General features: G+C 40.7%; 1 protein-coding gene across 1 annotated transcript in view; it reads left to right on the top strand.

The window, feature by feature from the left end:
- The window catches only part of myo15b (myosin XVB), a 72,079-nt gene that overhangs the window by 28,534 nt on the left and 24,793 nt on the right, over positions 1 to 18,752 (top strand). Inside the window, exons 26-42 of the mRNA XM_040135983.1 lie at positions 783 to 876; positions 4,215 to 4,277; positions 4,429 to 4,486; positions 4,608 to 4,732; positions 6,236 to 6,331; positions 6,412 to 6,647; positions 8,748 to 8,917; positions 9,057 to 9,129; positions 9,247 to 9,429; positions 9,533 to 9,642; positions 10,183 to 10,250; positions 10,611 to 10,695; positions 16,396 to 16,428; positions 16,558 to 16,638; positions 17,328 to 17,425; positions 17,552 to 17,824; positions 18,665 to 18,743. Coding sequence (XP_039991917.1) covers positions 783 to 876; positions 4,215 to 4,277; positions 4,429 to 4,486; positions 4,608 to 4,732; positions 6,236 to 6,331; positions 6,412 to 6,647; positions 8,748 to 8,917; positions 9,057 to 9,129; positions 9,247 to 9,429; positions 9,533 to 9,642; positions 10,183 to 10,250; positions 10,611 to 10,695; positions 16,396 to 16,428; positions 16,558 to 16,638; positions 17,328 to 17,425; positions 17,552 to 17,824; positions 18,665 to 18,743 — 1,925 coding nt within the window. The remainder of the gene's footprint in view (positions 1 to 782; positions 877 to 4,214; positions 4,278 to 4,428; positions 4,487 to 4,607; positions 4,733 to 6,235; positions 6,332 to 6,411; positions 6,648 to 8,747; positions 8,918 to 9,056; positions 9,130 to 9,246; positions 9,430 to 9,532; positions 9,643 to 10,182; positions 10,251 to 10,610; positions 10,696 to 16,395; positions 16,429 to 16,557; positions 16,639 to 17,327; positions 17,426 to 17,551; positions 17,825 to 18,664; positions 18,744 to 18,752) is intronic.

Genomic DNA, 18,752 nt, shown 5'->3' with positions numbered 1-18,752 from the left:
TAAACAGGAAAGGAAATGACCTTATATTCCAAAATACAGCTTGCATGTTGCAAATTTGTTGAAATGGGCCCCGGATATGTGTTGAATAGAAATTAAATGCTGCTTCTCCATATTTAGTCCAGACTCTGAGAATAGTAAGCAGACCTGTCCCAGACAATCTGAGAGATTTATGATGGTTCATAGCAGAGCAGCAAATCAGAGATGTATTTTGACCCCAAACCATTCGGTGCTTTATAAACCAACAGCAGAATTTTAAAGTCAGCTCTATGACACACAGGAAGCCAGTTCTCAACTGTTGTGAACCACTTTCTTTAATTCTTGCTATATTTTAAGGTGGCTTTTATAGTTGTCTTAATGTGGCTGTTAAAATGTAGATCTGTGTCTGTAATAACCGGAGTACAAGATTGACCTCTACAATTTTGGAGAGGAAAAGTAGAGTGTCCATGCCTCAAAACTGGACTGAAGTACAGTATCTGAGTGACTGCACTTAATTACTTTCCACCTCTGGATGCTTTGGTATTCTTAAACTTAGCCGGAGAGATGAAGAGTCTCCACGTATGTTGCCACACTCATTTCAAGCGGAGGTGTAGTGCTGAAAGTATCTTTAAAAAGGGGTGAATGAGAGAAGAATAGAATAAAACCTAAAGATGAAACCGAAATTTGAGGTGAGAGGTGGTTAGGTTTCACCTCAAGCCTGAAATCAGGCCAGAGAGAGTATAGTAACAGTATACTAACATGGAACACTGTATGTCTGTGTGTTGCTGCCCCCCCTCTTCTTCTAGGAAGTACTACAAGCGTCTGAGGCAGTCCTTCACCCAGTTCTGGGCGATCATGCTGGTAACCAGAGACACCATCAAGAGACGCGATTGGAGGAAGGTAGATAGTAGATAGAGAGAGAGAGAGAGAGAGAGACATCCCCCAGTGGAGTCCTTGGCTGGGTTTCATGGCAACCTCATGTTTGCTGAGTTTATTGTGCTTTAAATCTTTGCTCCAACCGACTCATATGCACTACGAGCAGCTTAACACAACAGGATATGATTTGTAACTGGAAAAATATGTCCGTGCCCTCTCAGTGATACCACCCTGACATCCATGTTTGGGGGAAATGACTATTGTGCTGCCTGTATTGTTAAGGCAGCACATGTGTTATGTGCCCTGTACACATGGTAAGCTGTCTGTGACAATTTCAGACCAATTAATTTTTTTGTTTATTGTACAGAATGGCATTAGTTAAATTTAAAAAAAAAAACAAATAAAAAAACCTACATTTACATCATGTCACTTGGCCGCACACAGACACACACGCCCTTCTTACACCTCAGCCACACTCTGGACTTGGACTTCAACCCCTCAGTGAAATTTGAAGCAGCACCGCATCTCTCGGTCCACCCTCTATAACCTGTCCCTTAGACTTCTAGCTCCACAGCTGAAACAGGTAGGCTGCTTTTCTCTCTTTCTACCTTCCGCAGCAGATCAGATGCAAAAATGTCTTCAGGCTCTTAGTTGATTGACTTGAGATATGGAGTCGTTCACACCATGAAAATAGTGCAAACATAGGGGGCTGTAACAGAGTAAACTGTCGTTTAAACAACGTAGAGACACTTCAGAGCTACTGCTAGTGTTTCATTTATTTTTCTCTCTCGTCTTAACTAAACTGACAATTTTCTCCTTTTTTTGTTAGTTCCTATGCTTCAGTTGTATCACTTTCTGTCTATTTGGTGTTATTGTTTTACGAGGCTCGGACTATGAACAGCGGAGCTATCAGGCATCTACTCACAAGTTGCCTATGTCAGCTTTTCAAGCCTGGGTACACTCATCATGGAATTTACCTTAGAATAGAAATTTTTTACTAAAAAACAACATTTATATTAGAGTTTGACAAATAGATTTAGGGCTGATACAATATGAAAACATATATTCTACATATATATTTGATTCCACTCGTTTTCAGAGTCCTAGGTAACACTTTATTTTCTTAATAATTTACTTAATAATTTGATTTAGGAAAAAATGAAGACAGTGTTAAGGTATTCTTTCCAGTTAATTAATTCCGATTAACTGAGTTTCTTAGTCAGTGCACAGCAAGTCAGCTGAAAATACAAATATGGTATGTGAAAAGTGTTTTTCTGCCCACAATTCAAATATTAAAAGCAGTAACACATAAATATTTACTTTGGTTTAAATTGATGTCTGTCAGTCTTTCTAGTCATTAGAGGGACAAGCCACCAATTTTACACATCAGGTTCAGGTTTCTTCTCCTGAGTAGTGGATATACAGCCTGTGAAAACAGTTGTATAATGTCTTTTGTGGCTCTGGAGGAGCTTTAAAAGTTTGAGGAAATAAACCTGATTATGTCATAGTGATGTCAGTAGGGTTATATCAGCTTGGGTTTGGAAAGTACAATTGTTTTATTTACATTACACACTTGGCATGTGGAGTTTGAAAGGGGCTATCTTTTACTAGGTGGAGAATATTTGAGAATCTGCTGTATTTTGACCATTCATTTTTAATCAATTTCTCACAAGTCCCCCAACTTCTTGAAGTGCGATACAAAATTATTGAAGTAACTCTTTAAAGATATTAGTTGTTTATTACAACATTTCATGTCAGGTTAAAGGTCAGGGGATAATAAAAGTCAATAGGATTCATCCCCTGGACCATGAATGGCTGTAAAAAAATTGTCATGGCAATCTATCTTATAGTTGTTGAGATATTTGAGTCTGTAGTGGTCCAGTGGTCAGCACTGGCACCTCACAGAAAGAAGTTTCTTGGTTCAAATCCACTAGCCTATGTGGAGTTTGCATGTTCTCCCTGTACCTAAGCGGGTTTCCTCTGGGTGCTACCGCTTCCCCCTCACAGTCTGAAAACAGTGAAGCTAGGTTGAGCTCGTTAGATGTGAATGCTTTTGTTTTCTTTTTTGGTTTGTTTTGTTTTCTGTATTAGCCCTGGTTCAATCTTGTCCAAAATTCTTAACCTCCTGGCATTAGATAAAAAGTCAGGGGATCACCCAAATCAGTAGCATACATTGCCAGGGAGCCTTGAATGTCTGTACAAACTTTTGTGCTAATTCATTGTGTAGATCTGAAGCTATTTCTATTGATAAGTGAAAACTTTAAAGGGATTACCAGAGTCAAGAGGGTACATCCTCTGGGGATCAAGAATATGTGTACCTAATTCTGTGACAATCCATGCAATAGTTGTTGATCCGAACCAAAGTGGTGAACTGACCAAAACTACCATCCCTAGAGCCATGCTGCTAGCATGGTTAAAAGTTAGTTTACTATGTTCAGTTTTCTCAGGATATTTTCTGTATGATTAGTGACAAATTACATTGTTCTTTCAATCAAATACATTATCTTAGGAAATGAAGACATGTTAACTGTAAAGTAAGATGTAAGTTAGTGGGGTTGTAGTGATCTAGCTAGCCAGACGGTGTGTGTTGATCTGCTATGATTTGTGACACACTTGTTTGGTTTGTGAAGGTCAGTCTTTGTAAATCCTCTCGTGTGGAGGTATTGCAGGGTTGGGCCGCCTGTGTATTTTTAGAGACCCATTCTCTGAGTTATTTGATAACTTTGTGATTATTGAAGTGAGGGCGGTGACGAGAGTATTTGCTGCATGAATACCTGTGCACACCCAAGTTTAAGCTGTAATTCATACCCTACATTAGTGTACATTTTAGGCATTTACTGTATCTGTTACCTGTATTCAGTAAGATCAACAGAATAAACAACTGACCATGCGATAGAAATATACAAATACATGCTAGGAAAGATAGAGATACAGGGATTGGTTTGGATCATAATCTTAATCATACCTGAGTGACGCTGTATTGAGGTGATTCCTCTCTCTAAGCTGTAAACTTCCAGATAAAAACCAAACTTTCTGGACCTTTGTAACTGTGTGGCCTATTAAATGAGGCAGGGCAACATACTTTGGGTGTTGCAGGAGGATATAACAGGACTCCTATCTAAGAATAGGTCTGACTGAGCACACTCCTCAGGGAGGGATGAGGGAGTGTTGAATGTTCTTCATGTACCTGGATAAAGAGAGGATAACTCACCTGAGGAGTTACACAGTGGATCTGCAACCAGTTTGAGGTGAAGGATGCGAAACCATGGACTAATATGACTTCTAGATTATGAGATGAGATCATACTGAACACAGTATGACAAGCAATATGATTGACTGACCTTATTTGTCTTCAATTTAAGGAATTTCACGAGAGGGACAAAGTAAAAACCGTGACAAAGACCAAGTCTATCTCTCCTGGAATGGTATGGCAATAAACTGACTGATCTAATACTTTATCATAGAGATCCTACTGTAAGATTTCATCAAGAAATACATATTTCCACCTCAGTAGAGGGACTGAGGTAGTTTCTCCTGTGATACTTTAATATTTGCTTCATGTTGTTTTCCTGATAGGATGTGGGGATGTTGGAGATACCTGCTGAGCTGTCTGCCAGACTCCGCAGTGCAGCAGGTCAGCTTCATAAACAGCTCAACTAGACGACTGATTTGATAAGACTACAGTCTGCACATATGCTACTCTGCTGCCGTAGGGTTTCGTCCTTTTTGATTGTAGTTCCACCTCTCTCCGCCAGGGCGGCAGCATTCTTCGGGGGTCACAGAGGCTGCACCTCCACAGGTGAAGGCAGAACACAAGCTCACCCTGCCTCCGGATATAGACAGATACCCATTCTCTCGCTACACCAAGTCCATATTAAAGGTGAGTAAGGCTGGAGCACAGACACGCACACATTCATAATCCAGTCCTGGTTTTCTACACTGTAAATTCTGCCCCACCTCACACTCCAGATGGTTGCCCACGCACTGCAAAACATATCGTTCTCAAAAATCCAGTGTCATATTCCGATATTTGGTGAGAAGGAAATGCAGTTTTAGGGAAACTGGACTGTTGGTCTACTGTTGTGCTGGAGCTTATTATGTGATGACGAAACAGATGCCATAATCATGTAGATCTCCCTGCAAGATCAGTGGCTCTGAAGCAGCCACTGACACACTTGAAGTCCAATTCAAGTTTGTTAGTATATACTTTGTTGAATAAAAGTACGCAAGTAGCATTTCAAAAATAAGAACATGGTAGAGGTGTAAGTCTACGTTAGTAATAGTGACAAATAATTGCTTAAATTATTCATGTAGCTGCTGACATTAATTTACTTTTTTGACCATTTGCAGGCAGCGCAACAAGCTGTGAACACATTCTTGAGATATTATCAGCTTTTTATCAACTGTATCATAGAGCTATTATGGAAAACATGATAGGAAGCAGTTTCCTTTTTACACAACCAGCAGACACAGAGAAACTTTGTTTTTTTTGTGTGTCCACCTGATGAATGTAAGTCCAATATTCACTCTCCTGTTAACTCTGTTCTGGTTTTGAGCAACTCCCGAAAGGAATATCTAGCTAATCATAGGATGAATGCTTCGCTATGTTTACCAGCTAATTGCAAACTGTGTCTCTCTCTCCTGTTTGTTGCTGAGCAAATAGTGTACAGTGGGTTTTTAGAGTTTTTTCACAGTAAAGTGTTGCCTGCTGTTGGAAAGAAGGTTGAGAGCGAAGAGGCTTTGTTCTCATAGGACACTAAGGTGATGTATGATGGTAGTTGGCACACAGCCAGACATGCCTGTTCTTTGGAAGGTTACTTGGCTAAAAATATTTGTGTGACATCATTCTTTCTTTGTCTGTTTAATGGAAATCCCTTTTAACTTCTTGTGTCTAAAAGGTGTGTGTTTTTAATGGAGGCGTATCATAAGAGTTTGTAAATGATCTACCAGGGACTTAAAGCAGAGTTTGTGTTGTTAAATGAAATGTCTTCTTAAATTTCCTATAACTGTTTCAAATGGAGTCTCATTGATATTCGTTTAAAAAAAAGGATAAGAAAATTCTTACAATATGTTTCAAAAAAATAGTGTGACTTGAACTAAAGAAGAAAAACATACAGTAGATAACTTCATGAACTTCAGGAAATTAGTGCCTGTGTCAAGAAAAAGGATGATTTGTATTGAAAACATTTTGTACCAATGTATTTTTGCTTGATTGACACTTGAATATCAGACTCAATCCTAGATTAAAATGACTTTGATAGATGTATTATTCTTTACATCTCATACAAAGATGTCCCACAGACACACACCTGAGTGAATGAAAGAAGATGAATTTTATTTCCTCTCTTTGTTTATACATATCTTCATGTTGTGTCCTTCTCAGGATACATGGTGCCAGCCTCAGGGATATCCCCTCCAGAGACCCCTCACCTCTTTGGAGCCTGAAGATGCCAGAACAGCCCTGGAAATTTACAAACTGGTACACTGGAGTGATTAGATTGTATTTGGTTACGTTAAATTAGAGTTCTTCTCATTTAACTCATTTCTGATTTTCCTCAGATTTTGCGGTTTACGGGTGAGTCAGACCTCAGCAGCTGGCAGGAGCAGATGTTGGGTAACTACATAGTGGAGAAGGGGCAGAGCTGGCCAGCTTTGAGAGATGAGATCCTTGCCCAGCTAGCTTACCATACGTGGGGCCTGCAGGAGGAGAGGGAGAGCCTGAGGGGCTGGCTGCTGCTGGCTTGCTGCCTCAGTTCCTTCACCCCCTCACCAACACTAGACAAACCCCTGCTCAAGTAGGTGTTATGCATAGTTTTTCTATTGCCAACAGGGGTGTATGGAGGGTATATTGTACATCTTTATAGGCTAACCAAATTAACCAATTTTTGTAGTTCTTCGTCTTTAAAATTGTTTGTTTCTAGACAAATGAGAAAGTCCTGGTTAAAAACTGGTGCAATCTGTATGTTGCTTTCAGCAGAGTCATCTCAGTGTCCCCAGGTCAAATCTGGTGTGCTACGGTGTCTTTTTTATACAACCACTAGAGGCACTAAATTTTACGCATAGTGGCTTTAATTGATTTTTTGTCGTAATATACTGTTGCAGTTTTTTTTGTAGTGATGGCTCTTACTGAAAATCATATGGTGTTTTTTTTCACCTCTATCCAAATTTCAAAGTAGATTTACTCTTAGCCTCTTAAAAAGTTCCATATATCACTACCACTGATACTAACAGGAATAATAAATTAAGATCACACCTACCATTCAAATACCAGCCCAAAATACATGAATGTTTTTTTCACTAAACCTATGGTGCAGTAAATAAGTAAATAAAATGAAATATCCACTTGCAGTTTTTGAAATGAATAAAAAAAAAACTGATTTCCTCTTAAAAAATAAAAGTTGAATTCCTTGGCAACAAAGCACACCCTCATTCATTTCAGTACACTTAGGGGTTTTGATTGCTACAGCCTTACTTGCTCTTGTATGAGTAGCTAATAACAAACAGATATTGCCGCATAACTGACATTACTGAGTCAGTTCAATGACTTTATGAGTCTTCACTACTTCTGTTACAGTTACACTGCTTTTTAGCATTATCCTCTACTTGTCGTTGTGGCCAGAAGTTAGTCAAGTCAAAATTTATTTCGTATAACACATTTAAAACACCCACAGTTGACCAAAGTACTGAACTGGCTTAAAAAACCACAATAAACAAACATAAAAGTAAACAGCAAATGAGAATAAAAGAAAACGATAAACATAATAAGAATATAAGAATTGCGACACAATAAAAGATAAAGTCGAGGCGACAAGCTCTACTCGAATGGAATGACAAAAGGGAGGGGTGGATCTTCAGCAGCAACATAAAGTTTCCGGTGTCTGAGCAGTTCTTATATGAATAGATAAGCTGTTCCAGAGATTAGGGGCAGCCGCTGCAAAGGCTCAATTACCTCTATTGGAACAGCACTCTCAGTGCTGTAAACAGGGATATGATGATGAGTTCTGCTAGATAAGGTGGCGCTAAACCATTTAAAACATTAAAAAGAAGCAATAAAATGTTCAAATCAATCCTGAAACGGACACGAAGCCAGTGGAGGTAAGCCAATACTGGTGTTATGTGATCACGCTTTCTTTTTCCATTCTCTGCTTTCTTTTTCCAATGGCGAGGCTGACAAATTCTACAACAAACAGAAACGTTGCCATGAAGGTGTTCAATTTTGGCTATTTTGTACTTACTGCAATGATGAAAAAATGCCTGTTCTACACCCACATATAAAGAATTACAGTAGTCTTACCATGAGGTAATAAAAGCACGAATACCTCATTTGAAATCTTTGGGAGACAGATAGACCTTTACCATGGCTAAAAGTCTTAACTGAAAAAAGCTAGTTTTGACAACTGAACTAATCAACTGTTTATCAAATTTGAAGTAACTGTCAAAAATCACACCAAGTAGCATAGGCTCACGTTAATGACTGGGTGTAATATAAGAGTGGTTACTTGTGGTAACAAACCCACAGATACTGACTGGACCACAGATGTTTTTTGGTGGACACCAAAACAGAGCTTAAAGGAGAGTGAATATTTGACTGTGTTGGGTTTGCAGAAACATGGCAATAATGAATGCTAATGTTGCTCTGCTTCCAATTCATAAACAGTGCCCTAACATGTTAATTGTCAACTTTAGAAGGCCATAATTTGTCAAACGTGTTTAATATTTAGCTTGATGTAGAGTTTAAGTGGCTAAAAAAAAAGATTAATGCAGCTTTAAATTCAATCCCAAGCTTGTGCATGTGTATCATCACAAGCCTATAGTGTGATTTCCTCTACCCTGTCTGAAAAACACTTTAAAAAACATTTTATCTGCCTGAACATAACTCAGTATTTCTCTTACAGGTATGTGTCAGACCACGGTCCAGGGGAGTACCGCTCACTGTGCCAACACAAATTGCTGACATCTCTGCAACTCCCAGCTTCTGCTGCCCGCATCTACCCACCCACCCAGCTGGAGTGGACTTCCAGCCAGAGGACGGGCACCATGCTGCTGGACGTACACACCTTCAATGGTGAGGCTGACAAATTCTACAACAAAAGGAAAATTTGCCATGAAAGTGTTTGATTTTGGCTATTGGGAGCTCCAGTATCAAAGTATCTGCTTTCATAAACCCATGACCCAAAAATGACATCCTCTGATATTTTTTTCAGATGAGAAGCTAACAACTGAAGTGGAGTCATGGACCACTGGAGAACAGCTGGCCTCATGGCTTCTCCATTTCAGGTACTCATCTAGTTTAAAACATACAGTGTGTTTACTGTACCTACCTTTACTTATTAAAGTTTCTAATTGTACATCCTCCCTGATTTTCCTGCTCCATTTGTTGTCGGTGTGTCATAGAGGTGTGTCGGAGGCGGTGCAGGGCTGGTCAGTGTCCCTGCTGAATGATGAAGGCTGGTCAGATCTCGCTGGTTCAGACTTTGTCATGGATCTGCTGGCTGGAGCAGAAGTTGAAATGCTGCCGCCAGCAGGAACGCCCTCGTCTTCCAACTCTGACTACCTTTTCAGCAGTCACGGAGACAGGTAGAGCAGTGAACATGTGACTAGTTTTTTGGGGCAAATCCAGAATTGCCACTGTGAGCATCCCTTTGTCTCTTCCTTTTCACGTCTCTTTCTTTCCCTCCAGGATGCCGGCTACAGATATGGACGACCTCATCCCACCAGCACCTCTAGTGGAAGCTCCTGGGCTGCCTCCTTTTGAGGGAAGCCCCTGGGGATTAGATTATCCACAGGAAGGTAGGTGTTACAGCCAATTCATGGTCTCCACGTTTCCAAGGCAGAGTCTCCAAGGAGTCAGTTATGTCCTGTGCTGATATTCTAAATCACCTGGGGAAGAGGTACTCCTCTTTTTTTATGGCAGTAATGCACAAGCATCTCAGTCATCAAATGTGTGCACTCGACCACAATTTCCAAGCTTATTTACTGATGCCTTCCCATAGATCTATATGCAGTTGTCACTTTAGTCACTGTTCCTATTGAACTAGCCAGTTGAGCAGTCTTTGTCACTGAAGCTCCTGCCACCCGTGCCCCAACAATGAACCCTCTTTCAAACTCACTTAGATCTTTTCCTCTTGCCATCCTGTGTGGAAGTATCTGCATTTATTCAGGTTTTTCCTTTAATTTGTAACCCATCTAAACATAGTAGTCATGATTGTGGGTGTGTCAATAGAAGCCCATGGCTCATTTTTGCTCCAGGGCTCATCAGCCATGGTAAGCTACAGTACTTCAATACATACATACTTGTTGTTCTAACCTCTCTTCTGCACCTGTTTGCAGGGCGTGGTCGACAGATGGATGCCTACGTTGATGACTTGTTTGATCCTGTACTTGACCAAGGACCTCCAGTCAGTGACGTCATTAGATTTATTTTATTAAGTAAACTTTAACCTGTGATTAATGTAAAGTTGTTATGTTTCCCTGTTCCTAGGAAACATAGAAGTTTTATACTGTAGGGTGTGTAGAGCGTGTTCATTGGACCCTGTTAGATTGTGTGTCTCTGGTTGTATCTTATGACTGAGAGTGTGAAGTCACTGGGTTGTCTTTCCTGCCATCTTTGCAGTAACTGCACTGCTTCTGTTTGTGGCTGCTCTGTCACTCACAATGTAATGTATCACTCATTCATGTTTGTGTTTATATATAAATATGTGTGTGTGTGTGTTTGTGTGTGTTGGTGTGTATGTGTGTGTGTGTGTGTGTGTGTTTAGGACATGGAAAGAGTGGCCATGCTAAACCGCAGGATGAGAGGAGGAGGAGGGATCGGACCCATGCAGCCTGGCATTTATGGAGCTGGTAGGAAAACTGTATCTCTTGCTGCATCTACACATTACAGTCCACATCATATTAGTTATAATCACTTAGAGTACTGTATAGTTTCATTAGTTGTTAGTTGCATTAAACATTCTTAAATTGTCATTTTTCAACCTAAAATAATATATTTTGGAAGAAACATCTCTTACATTATATTTCAAAAATAAATTAATATTCTACATGTTTTGTATTGTTCTCAGATCTTTAACTTTTCTGCAAGTGAGAACAAGGATTTTACAATCCTGGTTGAAATTCTAAGGTTACTGAAGAAAAGAAAATTTAAAAAAACAAAAGTTGCATAACAGTGAAATCACGCTAACACAAAATGTACCCCAGACACAATTATTAGCACCTTTCGCTACCGTTTGGTTGCAGACCGTTTGGCAACAATGGCAGCCTCTGAATGTTTTTTGTCGCCATCTAGAAGCTTCTTGTACCATTCTGCTGGTAGTCTCTGCCACTGTGCCACTTTTCCATTGCATAGATTTCAGCTCTCTCCAAAGGTTTTCAATGGCATTTAGGTCGGGACTCATTGCTGGCCTTTTTTTTTTTCCCTTTTCAACCATTCTTTTGTCCTGCTGGATGTGTACTTTGGGTTGTTAAACCTAGTTATCTGACATTGGGTAACACATTTTGCTCTAAAATGCCTAATCTTCTGATTTCGTCATCCCTTTGATACATTCAATGCCTCCAGTACCAGAGGCAGCAAAGCAGCCCACCAGCATGATAGAACCTCCACGATGTTTTACTGTAGGTACGGTCTTCTTTTCCTTATGGTCTTCATTTTGTCGCCTATAAACAAACTGATGCACTGCATTCCCAAAGAGCTCTACTTTGGTTTCATCTGTCCATAGAACATTATGTGTAGGCTTTTGCTTATCTATGAAAGTTTTTGCAAACATTAGTCTTGCCTTTTCATGCCTTGGCTTTCACTCATGGAGCCCTACTTAGTTTAGTGTGTGGCATATGATACGGGCTGAAACAGCCACTCCAGATAGTCCAGGTCAGTGTTAAGCTCTTTAGATGTCTTGTGTGGTATTTTTTCCACAATCTGCATAAACCTTCTCTTGCTGAGTTTCTTCTTAGCACCATTTCCTGGAAGTGTCTTAACTGTATCACAGGAAACCAGGAAGACTAACACTAGGAATAAACAGCTGGAATGCTTGTTAAATGGAAAGAACTGGCACAGAGGAGAGGGAGCACAGAGACTAAATACACTAGGAGAGGGGAGACAGAGTCTCTTTGATGGGTTTCTCTTGTATGAAACAGAGATTCTGAGGAGCCACTGATGGTTGCGCCTCCAAACCTGGCGGCAACGACAGATGAAAGTTTTGGCAGAAGGAACCCCTAATTTGGCCTTCAGCTCAGGGAACAGGGGTGAATGATAACCATTGGCACACAAGAAGGGGTAGAGACAAGAAGCTGAACAGGGTAAAGTGTTGTGAATGTATTCAGCCCAAATGAGATATATGCACCAGGTGGCTTGGTTATGTGAGGCGAAACAGCGAGGACATGTCTCCAATTCCTGGTTCATTCAATTCCAATTCCAGGTTAGACTGTGGGTGGTAACCTGAAGAGAAGCTGAGTGTGAGGCCTAGGAGATAAAAGAATGCCTTCCAGAATTAGAGATGAACTGCAAATCCTGGTCTTACCCCTCATCCCAGATGCAGATGAAACACATGAAACAACAGAGCCTCAGCCGTTTTCTTGGCTGACTGAGGTTTAAGCACGGGGTTAAAATGCACCTCTTTAAAAATCGTGAGCACGTTGGTGTTACTTTTTGATGGCGAGAGTCCATTGACAAAATCCAGAGAAATGTCAGACCAGGAACACTGATGGATGGATGACAAGGGGTCTTTTTCCAGGACACACTGGGCAGGCTACCACATATTCTCCTACCTCCCATGGAATGGATGGCCACCAAAAGCCCTACTTGATGAGAAAGACGGTTCACTTGATTCCAGGATGGCAGGAGAACAGTGAGGTATGGGTCGAGTGAAAAACCTAAGAACGGAGAGGAGAGGAACAAACAACCAGTTCGGGTGGCAGCCGTCCGGTGCTGGTGAGTTAACATTAGCCTGTTTGACCTTGTCCTCGATCTCCTCCCACGTAACTAGCTCCACCACAGAAAAGGAGGGCAATATGTGTGAAATAGGTTTGATGGAGGTCTCTGAACCAAACCGGCAAGACAAAGCATCTGTTTTAATGTCTCTGGAACCAGGGCGACCAGAGTGAACTTGAATTGTTTAAAAAAAAAGCCTACCTTGCTTGTCTTGAATTCAGTCTCTTAGCAGTCTGGATATACTCCAGACTGATTTTTCTGCCCCTTCCAACTTCCACTCCTCCAGAGCCACCTTGACTGCCAGTAACTCCCTGTTCCCCACATCACCGTTCCTCTCCGATGGGGAAAGCTTCCTGGACAGAAAGGTGCATGGATGCAGCTTATTGTCTTTGGGCGAACATTGAGACAAAACAGCCCGTATGCTAACGTGTCTACATCCATGATGAATAAGAGATGTGGGGCAGGCAACCTGAGAATGGGGGCTGAGCTGAAACAGAACGTGAGCTTCTGGCAGGCTTCATCTCCTTGAGGGGACCACTGAGACTTGACATTAGAAGAGGTTAAGGTTCATTACCAAAGCCCAGGAACCCTTGGCGTTGTTTTCTAGTGGAAGGTGTTGGCCAATCAGCCACTGCACTGACCTTGGTAGAAGGAGAGTGAAGGAGAGTGAAGGGACATGGAATTCCCACCGATCTGCCTTGACGAAGAGTTTGTGTTCCAGAAGACGAAGCAGGACCTGCTGGACATACTGCATGTGGGTTTGCTCATCCGGGGAGAAAATGAAGATGTCATCAACATAAATGAAGAAAAAGTGGTCAAGTATTTCTCGCAGCACATTGTTAACTAAAGCATGGAAAAGAGCTAAAGATTGGTGTTTCTAAAATTTAGCTTAGTGAAAATCTTGGTGCCATGTAACTGGAGCTGGCAAAGAGTATAGACATCCTCTGCAGATCAATGGCACAGTCATCTTTTTCCAGCATGGTCTGTCCAGTCTATCAACACCTTCCAACACAGAAAATGGGAAGCACAGGTTATCTTGATTTGTATGAGGGGATGAGAAGGGAACACAGAAAAAGTTGTACGGCTGACCAGTGCCCTCCCCTTGACTGGTGAGCCCGGCCTTTTACTGGACATTACGTCATGAAATGTCCCAGCTGAGAACAGTAGAAACATCTTCCCTCCTGAAGTCAGTGCTGTCCCTCCTCAGGGGTGAGTCAGGCGCATCGAAGCTGCATGGGTTCCTCCGAGAAAGCAGATCAATGGCCTGTCTGTTCCCCTCCTTTTCTCACTCTCATAGGTGATTCTCTATCTTGATGGTGAGAGCAATGAAGGAGTCCAGGTCAGAGGGAATTTCTGGGGATACCAAACAGTCTTTTACCAGATCTGAGAGCCCTTAATGGAAGGTGTGAAGCAGGGAAGGAGTGTTCCAACCACAATCTGCTGCCAGGTTGCGGAACTCAGTGGCGTAGTTGGAGACCTGTCGGTTACCTTGGAGCAGTTCTATGATGGCTCTAGCAGAATCGGACCCAGAGTGGTTAGGTCAATATCTTGCAAAGCATATTGGTGAAAAGTCTACTGGGAAGCAGATAGGGGGAATTCCTAGCCCACTTCACAGCTTCCCATGCCTCGGCTGGAACCCTTCATGTTATTTGTTCAGCTCCCTAACACCCTGACACACGGAGGTAAGTTGCTCCTCTTGACATTAGATCTGTCCACCTTGTGGAAGGTGACAAACTGGCACAGAGCTTCCCTCTGACTAAGTACACTAGGAGAGGGGAGACAATGAGACACAGATACAACACATTAGGGTGGGGCAGACAATTACAGCAGCAGGAGACACATGAGGGCAGGAAGTGGAATCTGCGGGCAGGGCTGAGCGACATAAAAATAAAATAGGAAATATAAAATATGACAAACAAGGAAAACATGAACTAGCTAGCAGGAAGAGATGTGACATTAACAGTTTAATGACTGTGACACTTTTTGATAACATTACAAACTGTTGAAACAGGGATTTCAAGATCTTTGGTGATTGCCTTGTAGCCTCTGGAATTATGTTTTTTGATAATAGCATTTCATTTCTCTCAGACAGCTCTCTTGTCTTCGCCATTATGAAAAAGAAACTGGAAACAAACAGCCCCTTTTTAATGCAGTAAAACCGTCATTCATTGGTTAATTTAGGTCAGGTGAACATTGAAAATTAAGCACAGGTCAGTCTTTTTTATTTTTTTGAGAAATCGATTTAAATTCATCAAAAGGGTGCCATGAATTGTGTAAATCATACATTTTATGTCTGTATTTTTTTTCAATGTATGAAAGCTTTTCTTCAGTAACTCTGTACATTTTATTAAATATTCTGATTATACAAAATTGGTTAATTTGCATCTATTTCTGAAGATATTCTAAGTTCTGTACATAAAATTCAGGGATGCACATCATTTCAACCAAGACTGTAAGTTATGTATATGGAATTAGATCTGTGTTTCACTTGCGAGCATACAATGAAATTTTAAGCACAAAGATTTTTTTTCGAGCACAAAAGTCATATTTTGTAGAGATGTAATTATCACACAAATAATAGTTAGAGAATACAAAATATGTGATCAAATGAGACACAAATATACTGTAACTGCATAAAGGTCAAGTAAAGTCAAGTTCATTAATATTGTGCAAATTTACAGTCACATGGGCTTTACAATCTGAAGAGCATAAACCACCTTTTTTCCTTAGACCCTCAGTTTAGGTAAGGAAAAGATCAGGAAAAGCAACAGAGGAGGAAGAAGGATTCCTCTTGTAGAGGAGACAGTAGCAGTAGTAAAACAGGGTATCTGCTGGTCTTGAAAAGTCTTTTTAAGCTTCGAATTCAGCTTTGTCAAAACAGGCCTGGAAGGTAATAAAAAGTCTTCCTCAGAAGTCTTAAATCTTGTCCTTTGCCTGTTGCAGGCAGTAATGTATGTTCTAAAATGTTTCTGTATATGACTATATGTGAGGCTATTCAGTCCATTTTTGTAGAGTTTCAGTCAGCACCATCAGACCTGTAACAAACACTGTCACTATTGCTAGCGACAGTGTCTAGGGAGGTCATTAGTTCAAAATAGGCTGATTTTTAGAAAAACTTAAATAACCATAAAATAATTATAAATTGGTTAATCCATCCATTTCATGCACAGTCACATTAATTACATTAATTATATCATCAGGAAGTATTTTTATGCACTGTCGGGAACTAGTGAAAAAATGTGATATAATTATAGATCATTCCATTCCATATCACCCCTGGTTTTCTATTGTACTTTCATAAATTGACCAGTATTTTCATGAAACATGTATTAAATTGTTTTCTATGTGGTATTAAAAAGTCCCAAATTTAACCTAATGAGCCCTAAAATTACAAAACAGTGATAGAGTATACAACCAGGAACTACAAATTAGCAATGTATTAAGAATACAGAATAACAAGATTACAGGAGCTGCAAAATAACAGAGCTGGTAGCAGAATTACAATATACCCCTGCCTGTCTATGCTAAATGTAATAGATTTACAATTGCAACTTAAATTACATTCAAGCTAAGTGCAAATGTTACCCATTAAAACTTGAAGTGATTATTCTATTTTTCAGGTATGCCTATGACAATGCCTAGCTATCCTATGGGTAAGTGAGAAAGTTGATGTGTGCTGCCAATAATCAAACTTTTTATGTCCTATTGGAGATGTTTTCTCAAGCCTTGAATCCTTTTCATATCAAGTAAGGGACCGGAAAAACTCTGTTTTTTCTCTCCAGGATTGCCAGTTAACCCTTCAGTGCCCGTATATGGTGCAAATCCCATGATGCCAAATATGACAGCCATGCCAACCATGCCAGGTAATCCCCCTACATGAACTTTTCATCCAGTTAATTCAGTAAATGCAGAGAATTTCACATAGAGCTTATTTCACACCATGTAAATAAAAGATAATAAATCACATGGCACACTTAGTGTATGCAAATGTTATGATTTTACCTTGATGTGAAGACTGGATTCTGGTAATTGATTAGTTGTCATCAATGTTATATGCGCAGATCTCTTATTGTCCATCCATATGTTTACTTGGAAAATAACTTACGAATGTTTAGCAAAAGCAAACATCATACGTAGTAAATCTGTATTTCTGGCAGGCAATCTTAACAAATTCACAAATAAATAAAAAGGACTGAGCAAGCAGCTTATTACACCCTCCAACAAAATTATACGGGACAAAGTCATTTATTTGTTGACACAAATAAAAACACAATACACCATAATTGGTGTGAAGAAACACGATTTGATGTAGGGAGAAGGATTATACTGGCCATTATACTGCCCCCCTTCCCAGCCAAACCCCACCCGACCCTCCAATATTTGCGACATTGTATATGCATGGTGTATGCTGAATGCTACGTCATGCCATGGTCTGTTTGTGAAAATCCAAAAATATAAATAAACAATAAAAGTGAATGCATTGCCCCTTTGTTGTGTATTTAAATGTAGCAGATTTTTACCTTACAAACAGTTTATAATCGTCCCTACACAGCCATGATGATGACTCAGGCTCCCATGCCTGCTCCTCCTGACCCAATGCAGACGGCAGCGACACAGCAGGCCCTCATCAACCAGCAGGCATTGCTCATGGTGAGGAGAAGCACTCTTTCATCCTGTCATCGTTCCTCCACCCATGTCTGCCTTCCCAAACTTCTTCTCCCACCTCCCCTCCAACTCTGTATTTCCCTTTTCCTCTCCTCTTTCCTTTTTCTTCAGGCCCAGCAGATGACCCTGCAGGCAATGAGTCTGTCCCAGCAGCAGATACAGGAGCAGCAGAAGAAGCAGGAGCAGCAGCTGAAGAGGGAGGCGCAGAGACAGAAGGAGCAGGACAGACAGCAGGAGGAGGAGAGCCAGCAGAGACGTCGGTCTGGTCGGAGCTCCAGGGAACGCCCTCGCTCACCCTCCCCTCGATCTCCCTCACCTGCGCCTGCCCAGCCCAAAACACGCGCAACTAAACGCACCTCCACCTACAGGCAGCCTCAGCCAGAGGTATGCAGTACACGTTTGTAATGATCTCCAATGTGCTAGTTTTCACATCCTTATCTTACACTGTCTTTTTACCTTTTCTTCTACAAACTGTCCCTATTCATGTTCAGGTTTATACCCTCCCATTTGGTTGCTTTTTTCTCATTGTTGTAACCTCTACTTTATTGTTTTACCTGTTACTACTGCCGTGGCCCAATTTCACCATGGGGATCATTTACCTTTGGTCTAGTCTGTGTGCTCAAATTGTATGCTGATTATGTTTTGTATTTTCTTCACCAAAACATCGTAATTTGAAGCTTCCAGTTTGTTTCCAGAACGTTTCCGCATGTCACTGTATTCATCAGTGAAATATTTTTCTTACTGTCAACAAATCCCTTGAAAAGACCAAAACCAACGTTTTAGTTCGTCTCTCACGACTCCCCTACCCTGTATGTAGCTCTCGGTTCCTGCTGAGGACAGAAATCTTTAAAAACTGCTCACAAAAATATAGTTTCATATTTAAGTAAAGCTAAGTAATTTCCTTAAACAGCTGGCCACTAATGTTAAATGTTACTCAAACAGGAGGATTTAGTGTGTTTGTTGGGGACTATTTTAGCGGTGGATTAATCCACACTTGGTGCTCTAGTGAATATTTCCAGCAGCAGGATGATGTATGTCGGATTGAGTCCAAATAAACTACAGTGTGCGTGTTCATTATAATGAAGGAACATGTCACCTAGGGCACCAGCGAGGCTCACACGGGATTTATTGACAATAAAGAAATATATAAAATTATGCAACCTTATACTTAAATTCCACTGATGTCACTGGGTGTGTTTGCGTGTGTGTCCGTTTCTTCTGCAGCCAGAGAGAAAAGTGGAATTACCAGAACTGGATGACCTGCAGTCTTTCAAAGACAAGAGGGAATACTTCCAAAATATTGGTGAGCTGA

The sequence above is a fragment of the Xiphias gladius genome, chromosome 9, assembly GCF_016859285.1.
Source record: "Xiphias gladius isolate SHS-SW01 ecotype Sanya breed wild chromosome 9, ASM1685928v1, whole genome shotgun sequence".
Lineage (NCBI taxonomy): Eukaryota > Metazoa > Chordata > Actinopteri > Istiophoriformes > Xiphiidae > Xiphias > Xiphias gladius.
The sequence above is the reverse complement of the archived record's forward strand: the minus strand, read 5'-3'. Positions and strand labels throughout refer to the sequence as shown.